Source organism: Mustela nivalis, assembly GCF_964662115.1.
Source record: "Mustela nivalis genome assembly, chromosome: 6".
Classification (NCBI taxonomy): domain Eukaryota; kingdom Metazoa; phylum Chordata; class Mammalia; order Carnivora; family Mustelidae; genus Mustela; species Mustela nivalis.
The window spans coordinates 66,751,665-66,774,270 of record NC_139025.1 but is presented as its reverse complement, the minus strand read 5'-3'; the positions used below and the strand labels follow the sequence as shown (position 1 = coordinate 66,774,270).

The 22,606-nt window shown below is 37.8% G+C and overlaps 1 protein-coding gene across 2 annotated transcripts in view; it reads right to left on the bottom strand.

The window, feature by feature from the left end:
- The window catches only part of PRKD1 (protein kinase D1), a 303,790-nt gene that overhangs the window by 122,187 nt on the left and 158,997 nt on the right, over positions 1–22,606 (bottom strand). For both annotated transcript variants that reach the window (XM_082737949.1, XM_082737950.1), the window contains exon 2: positions 5,127–5,265. In XM_082737949.1, coding sequence (XP_082594075.1) covers positions 5,127–5,265 — 139 coding nt within the window. The remainder of the gene's footprint in view (positions 1–5,126; positions 5,266–22,606) is intronic.

The following is a 22,606-nucleotide window of genomic DNA, read 5'->3' as shown; positions in this document are numbered from 1 at the left end:
ACAGCCCCCTCTGCCTGGACTATAGCACTAGCTTTTTCATGAGACTCTCATCTCTAGATGGTGTGATATAACTAACCAGCCACATGTGGTAACAATGCTTTGCAAAAGTTCTAAGTAATACTGCATAAATCTGTTGTAAAAAAAATGGTGAAAAATATTTGGAACAAAATTGATTTTTACCATCAATGAAAGGAGAAAAATTCAACATTTAGCTCTAAGACTTTAAATTGTAATTTTGCTACAGAAATTCTTATAGTCTTTGTCTATTTTCCATTTAATCATCTATTAGATACACACACACACACACACACACACACACACACACACACACACAAATTATTAGAGATCAAGCCCCCAAAAAACAAAAAACAAAGAGTCGAGTCATGGGAATGCAGTTCTGTTATTAATTTGCTTTGCTACGGCTGAATTACTATGCTTTGATGGAGACCCATCGTGAAGAAGGCTTCAGATAAATTTCATGAACTTTATTTTATAATTTAGTACTATACACTTGAACTTGACTTTGGCCCCAGTAAGAGAAATTTCCACTTGCAGTGTTTTCCTACTCAATAACAATAGTAACAATGCTAATCCTTTGCTTAACAGACAAAGAAAATTTGCCAGTGGTGGGAGTGTGCATGGTGGGGAACTTCCATGGAGTTATTTCTTTTTTATCTCCAGAACCCAACCCATCCACCCATGAGCAATGTTTTCCTGGCTTACTGGGTCTAAATGCACTAGCTCACACAAGCCCTGTTTTTCAAAAAGAAAAGGAGAGAGAAAATCAGCAAATTAGCCAGGAACAGCCTGGTTAGTACTAACAGATGATGAAAGGTCTCAGCATAAAATGACATAAGCAAGAGAAAATTCTTGATGTTGCCTGAAGAGACAAGAGTATTTCACCTTCCTCAAAATTAGTTTTTTCCATATTTTCTCACATTTTATTGTATTCCTATGTCAGAACATGTTGCTATTAGAAGAACAGTGGTTAAACATTAAAAGAATCAGATTATGTTCATGCTGAACTACAGACTAAAATTTATGGGGAAAAACAGAAAATTTTAATAAATGAATTTTAACAATAGAATTATAGTCGTTAAGAGGAAATTCTCCACCGCATTATGTTCTGAAATGGGTTGAAAGGCAACAGAGGGGATACCCAGTGTTTTGTTCCCCTGCCTCCTACAGCTATAGCATTTTGAATGAGGTTGATCCTTAATCACACCTTCAGGAAATGCGTATTTCTCAAGTACAGCACTTCATATTCTTCCGGGACTGGGTCAAGAATTTTTAAGTGATATGAGCTCGCTTGCATCCATGCCTGAAGTGCCTTCCTTAGCAATCATTTGTCCTGCCTCCAATTATAATGCAATGCAACCCTGCCCACATTATAGGCACTAATTTTTGGTAAGGGCTGAGTCAGAGCACAGCAAGGAGACGTGAACTTTCTATTTATTTTTTTTTCTAAAGATTTTATTTATTTATTTGACAGAGAGAAATCACAAGTAGATGGAGAGGCAGGCAGAGAGAGAGAGAGAGGGAAGCAGGCTCCCCGCTGAGCAGGGAGCCCGATGCGGGACTCGATCTCAGGACTCTGAGATCATGACCCGAGCCAAAGGCAGCGGCTCAACCCACTGAGCCACCCAGGCGCCCGAACTTTCTATTTCTTACTATTGAGGACATGCTTAGAAATAATAGTTTTATAACAAATCAGCATTTTTTTCAAAATTTTGTAAATGTGATAACTTCTAATGTGAAAGCCACTCATATATATTTATTGAGAACCTCATCTATGGTAACAAAAGGATGTGGGGGCAGGAGGGAAGAAGAGATTGCTGAACAGTAGTTAAGGCCGGTAAAGACGAGTCTGCATTGAGACACAGAGGCAGGGGACTGTGTCTAGAAGCCACGTGTAGCTCAGGACCAGGAATGGCAAAAATGGATGGTAAAGTCATTCAGATTACAGACCTATGTAACAGGCCCCGTGAAGGTGTAAGGGAGGGAACACGAGATAGTTGAGACGGCATCCATGTGACATAAGACATGCCCATGGTGGCCTACATCTTGGGGGGAGAGAAAAAAGAAAGGTAAAAATATAGTCCGAAGATGGCAGGGGGGCAAGGGACTGAAAACTATAGTCAAACAACAGGGCCCAGGATCGGATTTGGGACCAGCAAGCAAGATGGAGGAGGAGTGCCCAAGCGAGGACCTCGGAACTGGACCAGGCCTTTGTGGTGAGCTCAGGCACAGGCAACTGATGACAAGCAGAAAGGAAAGGGGTGTGGGGAAAAACAGAGTTCTAATGAGGGGAGGGATGGTTAAGGAAAAACCATTTTTAACATTTACTGAGAAAATCACAATGTGAAGCATAACAGTGGGAGAGGAGGGACGAGAATCCAGCTGCTGAGGAAGCCAACAGGGAAACGCAAGAGATCATCAATTAAATATAATTGAATGTGTATATATATATATAAAACACATATACTACACATATTATATATAATAAATAATTATAAATACATATATTTAATTAAACATATATGCTTGCATATTTAAAGGTTAAATGACACTGAGGAAGGGAGACTACATGGGCTGGAAACGTTGAAAGCCTCCAGGGTTAAAATCTGAAACTAGTCTGTTACAGAATGGCTCATTTTAAATACCGACAAGTCGGCTGATAAGAGTAGAAGAGGGCTTCCTGAGCCTGGCACTGGGACAACAGGTAAGAAAAAAAGGCTACCTTTAAGAGCCCCCTTAGCAACTGTGGCCAGGGAAACAGGAGAGGCGGAACATGGAACAGAAAGGGTGGCTGGCAAAAGAAGTGGAGTATAAGCACCATGAGGGTCTTGGTTTGCAGAGATGGTGAGGAGAAGCATCATGCTGTTTCGCTGGGCGGTGGGGCAATGTAGAGGGCTGTGTCAGGTCAGTGTGCTGAAGAGCAGGTCCCACTCACTGAGGTAACACACAAACAAACAGCCCTCTTCCCTCGCCCACAAGCACAAGCACACCCACACACAGCTTGCATTCAATCTGTCTGGTATCACTATAAAACATTTGACAACAAAACTAAAATGGCAAGAAAAATAAATCAAATTTTGAAATGCAATTAAAAAAATTCTCATATATTTCTGGACATTGCCAGAGGCAAAAAAAAAAAAAAAGATTCATAAAGCATATTACATTATTTGCAAAGCAGTCTGGCTATGAGTTTAATATAAATTATAGAGAGAATGGATCCAGGGCATGATTTCCCTGAATAATTTATTTCAGGCCGCCCCTCTGATTCAGAAATAGGAAACTTAAAAAACAACATGTCTAAGGCACTAGTTTTTTGAGGCCAGGTGCGCTAGTTTTGTAAGAGAGCCAACGAGAGGTAACAGCATACAGGTTTCTTAAAAAATTAAAAATACAACTACCACATGATCCAATAAGATTCCACTACTGGGTATTCACCTAAAGAAAATGAAAACACTAAATCAAAAAGATATATGTACCTCTATGTTTATTGCAGCATTATTCACAATAGCCAAGATATGGAAGCAACCCAAGTGTCCATCAACAGATGATGTGGTATGTGCATACAATGGAATATTACTCAGCCATAAAAAGAATGAAATCCTCCTTTGTAACAACATAGACATCTAGAGGGTATAATGATAAATCAAACAAGTCAGTCAGAGGGAGACAAATACCATATGATTTCACTCATGCAGAATTTAAGAAACAGAACCAATGAACAAAGGAAAAAAGAAACAAGCAAAAAACCAGACTCTTAACTTTAGAGGACAAACTGATGTTTGCTGGAGGGGAGGTGAATGGGAGTGATGGGTAAAACAGATGAAGAGGATAAAGAGTATACTCATAACAAGCATGCAATAATGTACAAAATTGCTGAACCACTATATTGTATACCTGAAACTAATATAACACTATGCTAATTATACTTGAATAAAAGATATATATGAAAAAATAATAAAGTGGTTGGTATTATCTACAAAAAAACACATGAAAGCTTTTGCTTTTTTGATTTAGCATGTGGCAACCCTATAAACAAGAACTTTATAACTTCTATCTAACAAAACAAGTTGTTTTACAGGATCTAGCTATACAGTGAAACTGCGGCAATCCCAGGACCTCCCACTGTGATAGGTGATCAATAAAGACAAAGACAAATTGGAGTGAATCAAAGCAAGGTCCAGCTGAATTATAAACAGGGCAACCAAGGTCTGGGCTCTGAACAAGTTGAGGAACTTGAGGAAGTGCAATCTAACATCACTAAAGCTAGTGGATTTCCTTTAGTCAAAGAGATAACATGCAAAGATGGCAAGAGGGGAGAAAAGAGCAATATAATCAGAGTTTCTCAATAATTCCTCAATTTGCACAAAAATCAACATTAAAAATCTGGATCTCTTTGTATTAGTATTGCACTGATCACTGTTGTAAGGATCCCCACGACAGCTGTTCTCTGGCACTTTTTTTTTTTTAAGTTAAATACGCCTATTTTTTTTTTTTTCTGCATTGATACGCACAGTCTGATTAGTAACTTCTAAAACCTAAATAAGAAATATAAATCTGGGCAGAGGGAAACACAGCTGCTCCTCAGAACTGGCTGGTATCACATGATATGGCTTGACCTGCTATAACTCCTGAACTCAGGTTTCCAAGTTGGTCCTGGCTGAGAGTGAGTGGACATCTGACTTAACTAAAGCTATGGATTCCTAGCCCTGTTGCTATCTCTTGGCTTCCAAACCCTCCATGCATGTATTTGGGGCCCTAACATTTGTCTTTCACCGTTGGGTAGGTTGTTTTTTTGTTTTTTTGCTTTTGCTGCTGCCCAAACGATTCAAGATGATGAATGGAAAGTATGCTTGTGTGTTGCTGGGAGGCCGGGGAGATGGTACAGTTGAGGAAAGTGACTGGGACAGTACTGAGGGCAGAATCAGCCAACTCAAGACAAACTGTTTGCTTTTTCCAAAAAATAATTTGAACGTTCCTGTAGACAGAGGCCTAACATTTTCTTTTAGGGCAGAGTTTGATGTATGTTTTCTATGTTGCCTTAAAAATTATGCCGAAGATTTCTTCAAATACAAACTATTAATCTATGGATAGAGAAATAAGTGTACTACCTGACAGGACAACTTCAATAAGATCACCTTCCTGGATATCACTAGCCGTTTTCACCAGCTGAAGGATGTTTTCGGAGGTAGGGTCATGGCGAAAAAGCAGGATCTTATCATACATTCCATAGAAACCACACTCAGGAAACTGTAAATACAAATACCACAATAGGTTACATGTCAAAATCTTCCTAAATTTAGAATAGAAACAAACAAACCAAAAAAAAGTGTCAGGACACAAATACAAGTTAACTGATATTTTTATGCTACGTCAAATAGTTAAGGTAAAATTGACACAGTAAAATTCACCCTTTTTAGTGTGTTGTTCTGCAATTTTTGACAAATATATAGGAGAACTACATACCATATATGTGGTATACACAAAACAGTCAAGATACAGAACAGTTTCCATTACCCCCTAAAATTTCTCCATGCCCATTTTATTATAAACTTCTCCCCTGATGCCCAGCCCCTAGAAAACACTGATCTTTCTGCGTCCATAATTTGGTCTTCTCAAGAAGGTCGTATGAATGGTATTGTACCATTTACATTGTATAATTTAAAATCTGACGTTTCTCTTTTTCTTTTAAGACTTCTTATTTATTTGAAAGAGAAAGAGAGCATGAATGGGGAGGAGGGGGAGAGGGAGAAGCAGACCCCCAGTGAGCAGGAAGCCTGATGCCAGACTTGATCTCAGGACCCTGAGATCATGACCTGAGTTGAAGGCAGCCACTTAACCTAGTGAGCCATTCAGGTACCTGAATCTGATGTTTTTCATGTAGTATAATGGATTTAAGGTTGTCCATTCTGCTACATGTATCATTAATCTTTTCATTTTCATTCCTGAGGAATGCTCCATTATATTGCATGGATATACCACAGTGCATGTATCCATTCCTCAGTTGAAGGGCATTTTATTTCCAATTTTTGACTAGTACAAATAAAGCTGTTATAAATGTTTACTTAGAGGTTTTTGTGTGAACACAAGTTCTTCTTTGACTGGGGTGTATGGGAGTATCTGGGTAACTTTATAAAACATTTCTACTAAGATTTAGCACTTAGTATTACTTAGATTTCCAGTTCTTCTGAAGTGAGGTTTGGTAGTTTTCTTTCAAGGAATCTACTGATTTTATCTAAATTGTTGATTTTCTGGTCAAATGTTTTTTAAAAAAATATTATTCTTTTATCACACTTTTAATGCTGTAGGGTCCATAGTGATGTCTTTTTATTACTTTTTCATAATTTGTGTCTTTTCTCTCTTTTTGTTTGATCAGTCTCTGACCATCAGTCTATTTATCTGTTTTTTTTTTATCTGTTTTTAAGTCAGTTCCATATTGTTTTTAATTACTGTAACATATTTTGAAATGAGGAAGTATCATGCTTCTAGCTTTATTCTTCTTGCTCAAAATCACCTGAGCTATTTGGAGTCTTTTGTGGTTCCTTTTGAATTTTAGAATTGTTTTTTCTACTTCTATAAAAAAATGCCATTGGTATTTTGAATGGTATTCCATTGATTCTGCAGATTGCTTTGGGTAGTACAGACATTGTAACAATATTAATTCTTCCAATACATGAATGTGCAATGTCTTTCTATTTATTTGTGTTTGTTTCCTTTCTTTTAGTAATGTTTTATAGTTTTCATTGTACAAGTCTTTCATCTCATATTTTCATTAAAATGTTTGAAAATTCTTTTCTACTAAGTCCATTACCTTTACCATTCTGGTCTATTTTCGTTAATTCTTTTAATTCTTATGGGTTACATTTCCTCCTCCATTTCCTGCTTTTTCATATGTATGCTTTCTAAAAATTGAAGTATGGTTAACATACAATGTTTCATTAGTTTCAGGTGTACAACATAGTGGTTCAACAATTCTATTTGTTATGCTATGCTCACCAAAAAGTGTAACTACCATCTGTTACCATAGAATGCTATGAAAATACCTTGACTACATTCCCTGTGTTGTACATTTCATCCCTGTAATTTATTCATTCCATACCCAAAAGCTTCTACCTCCCACTCCCCTTCACCATTTTGTCCAACCCCTTACTCTCTGGAAACCACCAGTTTGTTCTCTGTACTTATGGATCTGTATCTGGTTTTTTTTGTTTGTTTGTTTGTTTGATTGTTCATTTGTTTCTTAGATTCCACATATAAGTGAAATCATATGGTATTTGTCTTTCTCTGCCTGACTTATTTCACTAAGTATAAAAATAGAAATGCCATATAATCCAGTAATTCCACTACTGGGTATTTACCCAAAGAAAATAAAAACACCAATTTGAAAAGATACAGGCATGCCCCTATTTACTGCAGCATTATTTACAACAGCAAAGATATGGAAGCAACCTAAATGCCCATTGACAAATGAATGGTTAAAGAAAATATGGTTTCTGTATAATGGAGTGTTATTCTGTGTATAAAAGAATGAGATCTCGCCATTTGCAACAACACAGATGGACCTAGAGGGTTTCATGCTAAGAGAAATAAGCAGAGAAAGACAAATACCATGTGATTTCTTTTTACATGGAACATACATCTACTTTTTAAATCAGATGCCAGATTTTACAAATTAATGTGAGCAGTTGCCTTTGCTGTCTTCCCTTAGAGAATGTTGATATTTGTCTTGGCAAAATATGAAGAAAATTGCAGATCAGTTTTGTCTTTTCAAGGCTTATTTTTAAGCTTTATTAGGTTAGCTTTAGAGTAGTATTTCCTCTAGGGATAGTTTAACCCTACTACTAATACATAACTCTTTGAACATCTCCATGGAATATCTCAAGTGTTCAGTGAAATTTCTTCCCTTTGCCTGATACAAACTCAACATCTCTCAGTGCTATGTGAGCTCTGGAAAGTATTCATTTCAGAGCTTCCAGGCAACTGCTCTTTCCTCTTTCCTCTGCCTTACTAATTTCCATCATACACATACACAGATTTGTATTCAGCCTAATACTCAAGCAGGCCTTTAAGCAGATTTCTGAAGCTCTATTTCTGTATAGGTCCCATCTTTCCAGTATTTCTTCCCTAAAAATCCTTTCAACCGGGTCACCTTGAGCTCTACTCCGTGTGTCTTCCCCACAGCCAGACAACTAGGCTCCTCTTAGGTTCTTTCTCCCCACACTACACTTCGGATCCTGCCTCCAGGCAGAAAGCTCACATGACTGTAGTGCTCACCTTGTTTGTTTCTCTTCTCAGGGATGACAGTTCTGCAATGCCTGTTGGACAATGTCCAAAAACAGGCATTCTACACATTTTGTAGTGTTTTCTATGTGTTTGGAGCAGGTGAGCATGTCTTATACCAGATACTCCTTGTGTGTAGACCCCAAAGTTTTGTGTGCTTTTAAAATATAGATTGCTAATCTTTTCTATCTAACCTTTTGACTACCCAATTCTATGTAAACAGCATTTGCAAGAAAAGTCAGTTAAAGACAAATAAAATGTCCACAATTGGTTACAGTACATTTTAAGATTATGTTGAAATAAATATACAAAATACATTAATGAAGTAAAATTATAAATTTAATAATTATCATAAAACTCTCAAACCTCAGTTTGAGAGTTTGAATTATACTTTAACTTAAAGAATCTTCCATGATTTGATAACAAATGTTCTTCAAAATGCAATACATTAATTAATACACACATCACCTTAGCATATCCTTTCCAAAACTGTGGGTAGCTGATTCTGACTCAAGATAGGAGAGAGAAAATTCAAGGGATTTAGTGTCTGAGGTGGGGTGAGTACACAATAATAGCTGGAGAGGAAGAGAGATGAAACAGCAATTGTCTTCCCAAAGATGAGCCAAACTTTACAGTGTCTTCTAACTAATGTCTGAAGGATGTGCTATGCAGAGGAAACATCAGGTGGCAATACTGAAGAGGGGCTTAAAAGGCAAGGATTCTGCCACCTCATCACAATTTCTGTCAATATGTCCACATACCTCTTGCTTTCTTCAACAAGGAATTTGTCCTTTCTTCAAGGACATTACAAGAGATATCTTATCTCTTGTAATGTAATTACAAGAATGACAACAAGAAACATTACAAGAATATCTAAATTCTATTTCTCTATGGTCTTAGCTTGCTGACACTTGAGTATCCCAGTCTATATTGTGCCTCTTCGTAAAACCATGGGTATATGGAATGGATGATTTTGTACTCAAGTAAGGCTTGAGTGCCTCACATCGTAATTATTATATTTCTTTCTGAGGGTGACTCACAAAACACTTTTAAAAATAAGAATAGATAGAATAATACCAAGATATACAACCCATATTAAAACTATTATTTTAAAAGCTGAATTTAAAAAATAAAGATAGCATTATAAATATTCATGGAAGTTATTTGTCCAAGATATAGAGCACTGAGGTGTGGATAGCCTCTCTTCCACATTCCATTTTACTGGGTCATAAACAAGGCTTTTCGCTCTTCATTAACAAGCCATTCAAAATCAGGTTGTAGAGCCCTGTGAAGCAGGGCACGGGGTGAACATGAAGGCCTTGCCTCATGGGACAGTTGTCATGGCAGCAGAAGAAACTGAGGATTAGGTTTTGTTTTTTTTTTTTTCAAATTGTACCTTTTCTTATTGGCCAGAAAAAAAATATACACACATTTGCCTTTTACTGTTTAAAAAAAAAAAAAAAAAATCTTTCCTTTGATGTAACATAACATTCTGCTTGAACAGAAAACTATACAGTAAGACTTCCAGAAATTATATTTAAAAATGATGTCAGGAAGGTGGAAAGTATAATGAAACAATGCCTGACAACTGAGAAGAGAACATATTGGGGGAAAAATATGCATGGAACAACATTCCCTAATTTGGTCATAATCATCTGTTTTTATGTGAAGGTGTGTGAGCTTTGAAATCTGAAAACCCTCATTAAACTAAACAGGCTTTCAGAAAGGCTCAGAGGCTTGTAAACTCAGCTGGAGCTTATTACAAGATCAGTTCTGTGTTTCTCAGAGGCTTTGTGGTTGTGAGCACAAACATCTGAGATAAGTGATTTCAAGCTCTCTCCAAGTTCGACTGTTACAAAACTGGCCACTGTGAAAATACGGCCAACAATTACGGCACTGGTCCTAAGCTCTTTAATTCTACCCTATGCTGGAAACCTCTGTGCTGCTGTGTGTATCATTTGGCATTTTTGACCACAGAGCACAATTTACTGTTACATTTCACTATAAATTCATGGCTGGCCAGACAATGTGCTCCAGAGTAGAATAAATACATGTTTTAATGAGTTGCTGAAATGTGACCTGGCCGACGGGAACTCTGAGGAACAAAGGGTGCTTTTCCATAGTTGAGGCCAATCACAAAGGGCAAGGAAAAAGCAATACCAGAAACAAATTAATCCATGATTCAGTCAAGTAGAAAAAAAAAGAGCGAGAGAGAGATGGCCTGATTAGGAAATGAAAACACACAGCCAGTTTACTTTTGCTAAAAGGTGATGAAAATCCTGGGATTAAATTATTCTGCTCAATAACGGAACACATCAGGCAGGTGAATATTGCACTCTTCTCATCGAAGGCGCTTTCCAAGTTATTTTCCAAGAACTCTCTCATTGCTAACAAGTGGTGGCCACCCTTAATGAGCAGAGAGATAAAAAGGTGCTACCACTTACTAGTTGGGCCAAAATACTACCTAAGTACTGTTCCAGGAGTATGGGGACAACAAGGATGAGCAACTATCTTAAGAGAATAGCTATACAGTTGGGTGAAGCTGTCTCTGGTGTCTCTTGTTGGACTTGCCCCTTTAGCACTGAGCTGTGAAAAGCAGAAACGATTAGGTAGCTGATGATGGTTCTGAAAGCAGATCCTGGATCCTGCGGACGGATGTGGTGAGCGAGACCTAAGACAACAGTGGTAAATTCGTATTCTTAACTTTGCCTAGGCAACTAACACATCCCCTTTTTAATAACCTCACAATCTAAATAAATAAAAAAAAAGTCTAATGACACTGAAAATTTAAGTATATAAGAAAGTTAAGTGTGTGGAAAAAAAAAAAAAACAACAAATACTTAGTGAATAACCACTGGTGATTATCATGTACCCAGCGCTACAGCTGTAGCAATAAAATTATGAGCTGGTTCAAGCCCACCAAAAGCATGAACACTAAATTGTCATTTAGAAACACAAGTTATGAAGTGTAAATGAAGGGGAAAAGAAAAAGTGAATACTCTATATTATCTGGAGGCATATTTCTGAAATGCATTCAAATTTGGGCACAGGCTCTTTGATTTGGTGATTTCATATCCTCAAAAAGGCACACACGAAAAGAATTCCACCCTATGACCACATAGCTATGTGACTAGTTTCTGAATCTAATCTTAGGAAACAGAAACCAGAGAAAAATTTTTAACTTTTTCTTTTTAACTCCCTCCCTCCTCTACCCAACCACCCCTCCAAGCCAGGCAGGAAACTGAATAGTGTTCCATCACAGTCACTAAGAATCACTGTCAAAGGCAGACCTTTGCTATCTCTCCTAGCGGCAACTGTTGGTATAGATTCTTGGTTGAATCATGGCTCTCTCAGTCCAAAATACATGATTCATGAAAATAAATCTGGAACGCCTGTTTTCAAGAAATATTTTTAAAAGTCTTTGCAGAATTTCAGTTTCTGAAATGACGACTAAATGACAGTTATAGCGTTGCCACAAGAAGTTGCATTATATACTGCCCAAGCCATGAAAAACAGCCTAACTGTCCCCTGCGGAGCCGGAGTGCAGGCATTCTCCATTTTACTTTGCTATTTTCTGGGCCATGGGCCTGCCGCCCAAATGCCAAGAACCCTGGTGAACAATCACAGCCCTTGCTCCCTCTGTAATTCTTTCTCTCACCAGCCGCAGCAATCATGACTCTCTGCTCTACTAACCCAATGCTTCCTTTGAAACTGGATGCCTAACACCAAGGGTCTATCTACTTCAGAAGTCTTCAAGGTCTGAATTTACAAACACAAAAGTCACTGTGGCTAGTCCTCCTCTCTCCGCTCTAGTGCCAAAACACTTCCTTTTCTCATCTAAGACAGGGCTTTAATTTATTCCACTTTTGCTTTCGTAAAGGCAGATGAGCCACGCACTTTCTTCTGCTTAGATTTTCTTTTTTTAGCCACTCTCCTTTCCATTAAGTTCAAAATCCCAGGTTTAAACAATCATTTTCGTTCACAGTTTTACATTTGGACCTTAGACTTACTTTCCATTTACATTACAGCAAAGAAAAATAAAGAGAAAAAGATATCTGAGGGGAAAAAAAAAGGAATATACTTCATCAAGGATAGGTTAGCTTGTAATCTTTAGATTAAAGTGAAATGGTAGACTTTGGTTATGAGATTTAAAAGGTGGCTGTACTACCAGACACTGAAACATGCATATAACTTGAACTTGCAACACCTTTGGAAAATAAAGTTAGACTAGAAATTCCTCTCCCTAGAGCATATAAATATATTGACGTTATATACCAGATATTGCTAAAGAAGTCTGTTTAATAAATTACATGCTTATCTTTAAGACAGCAGATGTGACTCAGTGTGATGCTTAATTGTTAGTAGAAACTTTTCTTCTACGTTAATTTGAATAATATGTCATCTATTAAAAAGACAAAAGCAGTAAGAAATGACTTAATACATCATTAACTCTAATGCCGCAACTTCTGTGTATAGACTTCCTGGAGGTATTTTAAATCATTATTTTGTTGTCTATAATTTTTAAGGTTTAAAATAAATGTTCATATCTAGGCAATTATAGGTGGTAATAATTAATGAGAGCCTCACACTGTTGTGTAAAAACATATTATACTGCATTATACCTTGACAGATTACTAGTCAGTAATAGCTATTACAAGTCTTAGTAGGCACTCTGAAATTACACAACAGTAATTAGGTGTGTAGATGTGCAGCTTGGAAATGGAAAAAAATGTACTTTGTACTCTTTGCCTTATTCTGAATTCAACTGTCATAGAATACTGTATATCTTTGGGGTGCCTGGGTGGCTCAGTGGGTTAAGCCGCTGCCTTCGGCTCAGGTCATGATCTCAGAGTCCTGGGATCGAGTCTGGGATCGAGTCCCGCATCGGGCTCTCTGCTCAGCAGGGAGCCTGCTTCCCTCTCTCCATCTACTTGTGATTTCTCTCTGTCAAATAAATAAATAAAATCTTAAAAAAAAAAAAGAATACTGTATATTTTTTGCATTTCTTAATAAGGCTACATGGTTGTTCATTCGTTAATGAATTGATGATGATGGGAGCATGTATTGGATAAAATGAAGACTATAACAGCAATTAAAAGGTTTTAACAAAATTTAAAAATCATTAATTTTGGAGAAGAAAAATACCCAGAGTTAATTTATTTTCTTTTCATTTAGAGATGATTGGATTGACCCAGAATTTACTAAGGAATCTATCCAAGGTCACAATACTAGGTAATGTCAGAACAAGGACAAGAAGCCTAGTCTCCTAACTCATACTGCTTGATCGTCCCTCTCAGTCCATTTCTCCTAGGAAAGAAATACAGGAAGAGTGGCCAAATGTCCAGCCAACAGTGATTCAGAAATAAAGACCCTGAGTACTTTTTTTGGCCAGAAAGTGCTAGACCCAGACATACAGATTTTGGATTTTGAACAAAACTAAGGTAAACGACTTAATGAACTTTAAAACAGCTATTCCATGGCAATCTTCAGTTTTTACTAGATAGATAAGTCATTAGAAGTGTAGTGGTGGGGGGACGCCTGGGTGGCCCAGTTGGTTGGACGACTGCCTTCGGCTCAGGTCATGATCCCGGAGTCCCAGGATCGAGTCCCGCATAGGGCTCCCAGTTCCACGGGGAGTCTGCTTCTCTCTCTGACCTTCTCCTTGCTCATGTTCTCTCTCACTCTCATTCTCTCTCAAATAAATAAATTAAATCTTTAAAAAAAAAAAAAAAAAAAAAAAAAAAAGAAGTGTAGTGGTGGGGCGTCTATGTGGCTCAGTGGTTAAGGCCTCTGCCATCGGCTCAGGTCATGATCCCAGGGTCCTGGGATCAAGCCTCACATCGGGCTCTCTGCTCAGCAGGGAGCATGCCTCCTCCTCCTCTTTCTCTCTGCCTACTTGTGATCTGTCTGTCAAATTAATAAAAATCTTAAAAAAAAAAAAGCGCGTAGTGGCACTGAGGCACCCCACTGAAGGCCAGATGACAGCAGAATGGACAGCTTATAGCAGAAGAAAACCCGGCTGGGGTCATTTAAGACAAGGGCAGGCAGTCTTCCACATCCTATCCTCAAAGGAGAGGTTTATTTTAAGAGAACCATAATTAATATTTATAGTATTTTTGGTCCTTTAGAGAAAAAGAAACATATGCATATTGTTGAGTAATATGTTTGAAAAGATTTCCACTAAATTACCTAAGATAAAATTGGAAAAAAAAGTACTATTATTTGGAAAATTTGTACATATGTCTATCATGTACTTTGATGATAATAAATGGGAGATAATTAGTGTATTACAATCTGAGTTTGTATTTCAGATGCAAGAGGGGTAACTTTTAATTACATTAAAACTAAATTTTAATATTAAATATACATAGAACAATGACCAGAAAATGCTAATTTAATTACACATATTTACCACAAAGTATTTATGTAAACTTTAATATGGCATCAATCCTCCAATTGTGTGGACTATATAAACAGATGGCCAATTTATGAAAATCAGTTAAAAAAATCAATCTTTAGTAGAATACCTAAATGAGTGAACCATCTCCTTTTTAACTGTTTTACCCTGATGTTCTAAAATGTTTGATTCTGACCAAATTAATTTTATTCCAGGCAATTTTCTTTTACACAATAATTGGATAGATCTAAGTATGTATAATTATCAGGGATACAGTTCATGGTAGAGAGGCGAACTGCCTAGATTATGCCCCAGATCATAAATCTAGAAATGGAGGTTAGGAAGAAGTATTTAGAGGTAAAATACTTTTCTTATAAAAGATCTCTGAATGGTGTACATAAAGGAACAAGAAATGGGTATGGGACACAGACCTTCCAAGTCAAGTGGAAAAGCTGATGCCACAAATGTAGCGGTCCTGCTGAGCACCCACATGGATCACTACAGCACACGTGACACACAGAACAACTCTCTTAAGAGGTCGAGAGCCGTGTCATGGCATACCACAAGTTCATGCACCCAAACTTCTAGGTACTGTGTCCCTAGCTAGAGACGCAATGATAAATCAAAACAGATACGGTCCCTTCTTCTCAGAAGCTAAGGAAGGGGAAACTGTCTAAAGCAGGAGAGCACAAGTTGGGGCGGGTGGCAGACATCAGACAGTTAATCCCACAAATGAAGGTATAACAGCAGAGTGAGAGAAGGATAACGAAGAAACGGGCACCTTCTGAAGAAAGCATACAACAAAGGACCAGAGGGAATGAGGAAAGGCTTCCCTGAAGAAATGGTGTTGCAGCTCAGATCCAAAGCTCAAAACCAGTAACTTCAGAAGGAGGGTGGTAGAGGGTCAGAGGGGCTGGCAGTGCAAGCAACTGTGCAAAAATTTTACATGTTCTTAACAGTCGTAGTGATAAGTCTCTTTGATCAAGGGTAGAAAAAAGTATTTCAGGTTCCCACATCATTACCCCTTCATATCGCCTGGTGATCCACACTGGGACCAATGCCTGTGTCAGGATCTACCTTATAGCTCTGATACTAAAGGAGACTCCACAAACTGCTTCTTCATTAAGAATCCCCTGGACCAAAAAAAAAAAGAATCCCCTGGACCTAGATCAAGATCTGAATTCAGTGATAAAATTAACATTTCCTAAAGCCTATATACTTACTCCATGAGAAGCGCTATGACAAGAAGGTCTGAAATAAGTTTGGAAAATGTGGTATGTACTATACCCTTCCTAAAAATTCACTATGCATTTTATCATAATATTTATAAAGAAACTTGCTTCTGAGTCATACTTCCATATTTGACACATATATGTGTATATATATGACATATATCATATGTATGATAGGCATATATATATATATTATAATATATATATATATATTTGTTTCCTGATTGCTTCCCAGAACCACTGTAGAGATTAAATAAACTAACCCTACAATATTTATAATAGACCCATGGAAAATGATAATGTTTGTTGCTGTTATTACTTAGTTATAAGTAAGTTAGTTATAAGAAAACCAAGATTTTCTAGTCCACTCTGTTCTTCATCAAAAACTCCAGATGAGGAACCACTTGGATGCACAGGAAGGCATGCATACTGTCCTACAGTTTCTGCTTAGTTCCTGTAGCTTCAACACAGCTCACATGATTTCTAATTTGCTCTAGCCAGACCTTCAAGCTGGATACCTACACTGAGGCTTTCTTCACTTTCAGTGTTGTGCATTTTCTGATACAAATATTCATTACACCTAAGATAACGATTAGTTTCCTTCAAAACTAACCTATATTTGGTGAAAGTTTTTAAATTAACTAGCTTTTTAAACAACTCCGTTGTATATATTCATACTATGACATTTTCGTGTTAATTTCACGTACTGTACTAGAAAAAAAAGCAAAGACCACAGATTTGGATGTTGGCATTGATATTGCGGAATGCCATTGTTCTGATTGTGCTGCTAATGATCCTTTGGTTCCATGGGTAGAAATCTCATTTCCTGAAAACCAAATCCCCAAGGAGCTGCTGTATTTTTTTTTCTTCTTTGTACTGATAAGCAGGCAGTGCATCTGATTTAAAGGATCAAAATGAAAACAATTTCTCTCAATTACTTTGATGTTCCCCAAGATAAGAAAGAATTTCTTCACCCCCTATAAAATGCCATACAGCTTCTGGAAAGAATGCTGTAGCTTGTGGAAGAGTTAGTAGGGGCCAAAGATAATAAAACCACCTGCCACCCCCACCAGAAGTAACATTTAATAAATTGGCCTTTCAGTTAACTCCCAAGGGGCCAGATGTCCTCAGCTGGGCTTTCAGGCAAGAGCAGCTTTGGCCTCTCCTACAAAGACCTCTTTACGGTTGTATTAAAAAGGTATCTGCAAAAGCTCTTAAGGATATCTGTGATGCCTTATAACCTTGGTTCAGGTTATTGGGTCATAGAGAAATGTTTCTATTTCCAGCAAAACTGACTAATGGTCTATTGCTGTCGCTCATAAAGGCAGGTGTAGATAATTTACAAAGATGAAATCTGAAAAATGGTGAGAGAGAGCAAGTTCAGCTGATCCCAAGAGAGAAAGAATTAAAGAGTGAGATGTTGAGGAAAGAAAAAAGAAAAAAATCTATAGACATTTGTGTTCTTTGATGAAGGGCACAGAAAAATTGAGTCTCTTCCGACTATCCAAAAGTAGGACATTCCTAGAAAACCTTTTGTAAGCCGAAATGTTGGTAAAGGGAAGAAGCAATTACCATTAATTTACATGGGAGAATTGTTGAGCATTCTCAGACACAAAAAATAATCTTTCTTAGGCTCTTCTGATGCCGGAGGACACATCTTGCCAAGGGATGCACAAAATAAATCGAGATAAAGCACAGATGCTCACAGGTACAGTTCAAAGCTGTAGAGACTGGGTGCCGACACACTCACTGAGTGTAGCCCAGGGGAAGGTTATTTGCAGGGCCCCTCTCACTGACTGGGGTGCACACTGCCTCTTTATCTGCCCCTGCAAAGCCAATGCTCCACACTATTTTTGCTTTTCGCCTTTCTTTTGGTAAAAGCAAGAAGCCTCCTCAAATTCCTTTCAGGTAGCTAAAATAAGTCTTAATGTAGGTCTTTCATAAAAGCAAAGTGGCTTGACAAGAATTTTCAAAAAGTGGGGGAGGAATACCTATATGTAAGTGAAATCTTATACTCTGACTTAGCATTAAGTAGGTTAATTTCTTTCATTTATCATACGTATCACAATTGATCTATAAATATATATGCTAATACAAAATAACGATTTTTTAAGAAGAAAAGCAATGACACTATACTAATACCTTGTGACATAAATGATTCCGGTACAAGTTTATATTTTTATGTTTTGGTTGCTTGGAGAACGGTGGTAAACAATATAGACAAAGATCCCCCAACTTCAAGAAGATCTAAGATGCCCTTCTCCGTTATCTCCGTGGGAACTTCAAGTATTTCTTAGAGTTGCCAGAGGCAATCCCCCCAGAGTTAACTTCCTGTTCCCTTTGCACCTGTATGATCCAATCTGCCAATAATCACAAGACAGTACAGATGGGAGAAGTCATTGTATGTTTTAAGTTAGATATTGTGAGAGAAGTTCCTATTTGACTTTATTATTTTTTTCAGAGATTTATGTATTTTGAGGGGGGTGGGGAGGAGCAGAGGAAGAGAGAGAGAATCTACAGCAGACTCCTCATGAGAGCAGAGCCCAACAGGGGTCTCACCACCCCAAGATCATGACCTGAGCCGAAATCAAGAGTCTGATGCTTAACTGACTGAGCCACCCAGGCGCCCCTTCTTTTTGACTTTGAAAGGGGACACAACAAAGCCCTCTAGAGAAGAACCTGGTTTACACTGTAATAGCTGAGAAATCTGGGCCATCTCAATAGCCCAGCAACTGCAAGTTGTCAAAGCCGCCTATTGTATTCTTGAGGCAACTGGGAGTTAATAAGAGGGCGGTCTGTGACTACCTTATCTCATCTGGGTCCAATCATTGCATTAACTCATATTCCTTTCCACAAGGAGGGAATGGGAGCATACAAAAATCAGAACTGAGACATCTGAATTGAACATAATATTTTAAAGCTCACTTATACATTTATATGTATATAAATATATATGTATATATATATATATCACTCTAAATTCAGAGAAAATAAAATTCATTAGTTGAGACTGAAACACATTAAGAATCAACACTATCCTTCACAAAACTTCAAAAACATTTGTCAGAATTCACGCCAGCAGCAAAATACTCAAGATGTATTACACTCCAAATTGCACCCCATTTCCCTCAGCCTGTTTAACAGAAATTGTCCTCAGCCCTCCTTGCATACATTCTCACTGGAATGGGCTCCAGGCGAGCTGTTCTTCACATTGCCAGGTTCGGCAGGGAACCCTCCATCCTCTAGGGCAACATGTCAGAAGCATTTGCCCCAGGGGATCACTCCCTCCTTCCAACACTTCCTTCCTTTGATGCTAGAACAGTGCATTCTCTTGGTTTTCCTTCTACTTGAAAGGCTATAACTTTTCAGTCACTACTACTGAATCTTTCTCTTTTTTCCAGCCTATTAGAGAAATGCTGGGGTGGTCCGGGCTCATTCTGCAATTAGTCGATTTTCTCTATTTATAATCACCCCAGAGGATCTTATCCAGTCCACTGGCTTTAGATACCACATATACTCAGATGGCACAAATGTCTATCTCTAGCAATGAGCATTTCCCTAAAACACAGATCCATTTATCTAACACTAATCAACATCTCTGTGTGGCTACATCTACGAGATTCACAACAGAACTCTTGACTACTCATCCCTGATTTTTTCCCCTTCACTGTCTTTATCTTAAGAAATAGCCCCAACATCCAGTTGTTCAGGTCAAAAAGCTTGGAATCATCTATAAATTTTCTCTTTCTCTCTCATTTCACATGAACCCATCAACAAATCCTATTGGCTCTACAATAAAAGCATGATATACTGCAAATCTACCATCTGTCACCATTTCCTCTGCTATCTCCCAAGTCCAAGCCACCATGTCTTACCCATACTACCGTAACTGCTCAAGCCACCAGCTCCTCCTCTTGGCTGCACAATCTATTCTACACACAGGAACTGGATTCGCCCTTTAAAATCATCTATGAGATCAGAGCCTTCCGATGGCTTCCCTTCACATTTAGAATTATCCTTCAGTCATAACCAGTCTCTGCCCTCATCTTCTGCCACCCTTCCTCCACTCTGGTCCCATTATTGTTTTTCAAGTTAATCAGAGATAGTTCCTCCTGAAGGCTTCTACACCTGCTCTTTTCCTCCTGCTTGATATTTACATGGCTAATGCCCTAATTCCTTCATGTTGCTCAAGTGTCACCTCCTCAGCAAGGCTTTCCCTGACCACTCTAAGTAAACAGCAAGGCTTTCCATGACTACACTAAGTAAAATACAGCTCCTCTAATGCCTTTCTTTTATCCAGTTTCCTTTGATATCAGAGAAATCATCACGACCCGAAGTTAGAGATCTACACTTTAAAAAATTATCTGTTTCTCAACCACAACAAAAACCCCATTAGAGCAGGAACTTATTCCATCTGATTCACTACTCCAACTCAACGGCCTAGAATAGTGTCTCGTACATAGTATGTGCTCGTCAATATATAGTGTTAAATGCATGAATAAATATCATGACAAAGCAAGCTATTTTACCTCATGAAAGTATCAGAGGAATTGGTTACTTCACTTTTCTTTAACATTATCAACCCAACCAAAAGTTGGGTAAGTACTGAAGTACCTAAAACTAATTCATGACTTCTCAGTAAAGGTTTTAAAATCTATCTGGAGATATTTTAAAATATGGGTACCTAGCTGTCCATAGATTTAAAGAGATGATCTCTCTTCATACTCTAAATCCACAACTAAAACATGTCAATGACCTGTATTTATTGGGACGATTTGTTCCCCTTGGACTCTTAAAATAAAAACAGTCTTTATTTTTAGAAACCAGGATTTCCTTTCCCTGCAGAGGCTACAGCCCAGACACATTCAAACCCTCAAATGTTTACAATGACTTTGGCAGACTGCTCACACAGAAGAAGCATGTTTCCCCAATTTAGAAAGTCCAGGTCTCTGAGGGTCTAATTCTCATATTCTGTGCCACTGTGGTTATTTCCTCAGTTGGCTTATCAGAGTATCTTATCACCTCTAGAAACTTTAGATTAAGCAAAGAAAAGTGAATATGCTGCTTCCCCAAGTCAACAGACAACCACCAATCTTGGTTCAGTTTAGCTCTCTCCCTTATCAACTACCACTTTCTACTCTCCTCTCAGCCACGCTACTTGTGAAGCTTCAGCCATGAAGCATAGCTAACTCATGGTCTCATTCTTGTTGTTCCTTTTGTCTGGAATACTTTTCCACCTAACAGTCTACTAGCACACACCCTCACTTAATTCAGGTCTCTGACCAAATACCTTTGTATCGTTTACCTCACTGTATATATGTATAGTATCTCTCTGATCAGTAAAATGTGACCTCACTTGAACAGGGACAATGTGTTTGATTCATTGTTGTATCCCATCACCCAGGACAAGGCCAGGCACAGAGTGGTAGTCAATTAACGGTTGTCAAATGAATGTTCCATAAACAGCGTATCTTCATCATCCCTTTCGTATTCCCCCATTATTCACTGAATGAATTTTCACTTACTTTGGCACTAGCAGCCTATTTTGACACCCTTAAAGTATAATTTCTTCTCTTAGTTATGAAACAACTCACTTTATTGATTTGGAGAATATTATTGGAATATAAACAAATATTACTCATAGCTAACGATTATTAATATAGTTTGCTAATTTGTGAACTGGCATATTTTAGGAATCCATGATTTTGTTTCACTACTTCTCTGGAATAATTTCCCCAGTTTCATTCTATATGTTCCTACTGCCAATGTACTGTAAATAATTTCAGCTTAGGTAGCTTCAAAGAACTAGAATTTTAAAAATAGAATTTTTAAACTCATATATCAAAACCATGCCAAATACTTTATGTACATGTCTATGGGTACTGTATAATTTGGCTATAAATTTACTATCTGCAGGATTTCACAATAAAAAATATCAATACAACATACTAATTCCATTAATAATTAGAGTCACAGTTGAGGTCCCTCAGTGGTACAGTCAGTTGGGCATTTGTCTCAGATCGTGGTCTCAGAGTTGTGGGATCGAGCCCATGTTGGACTCCACGCACAGCAAGGACTCTGCTTCGGACTGTCTCTCCCTCTCCTTCTGCCCCTTCCCCCATTCAAGTAAATGAATAAATCTTAAAAAAAAAAAAAAAAAAAAAAAAAAAAACAGAGTTAAAGCTATAATTATTGAATACCTATAATGTGCTATGATTTTGTATTTTAAAATATTGGAGAAAAATAAACTGAAATTGCTACAACCAACCAAAATGCATGGTAAAGGAATTAAATATAAAACAAATAGTTAAATAAATCAGAAAGAAATATAAGAGTGTATCTGTCTGATTGGGGACAGTCCTTTCTAATCATTTAACCCAATAAGCCTTCTGGTCCAGGGTGGCAGATGAAACATACACATTAAACTTTCATATCTAAAAGAAATTAAAAAATAAATTTTCATTTCTACAAATTCTACTGAAACAATAGTAAAGTACAAAGGGAATTTAATCCGTATTACCCCAAACTTGGAAGTGGAGAGAGCAACAGAAGAACCAAACTTCTAACAAGTATCAAGAAAGTGGAAATCTGGGGCGCCTGGTTGGCTCAGTGGGTTAAGCCACTGCCTTCGGCTCAGGTCATGATCTCAGGGTCCTGGGATCGAGTCCCACATAGGGCTCTC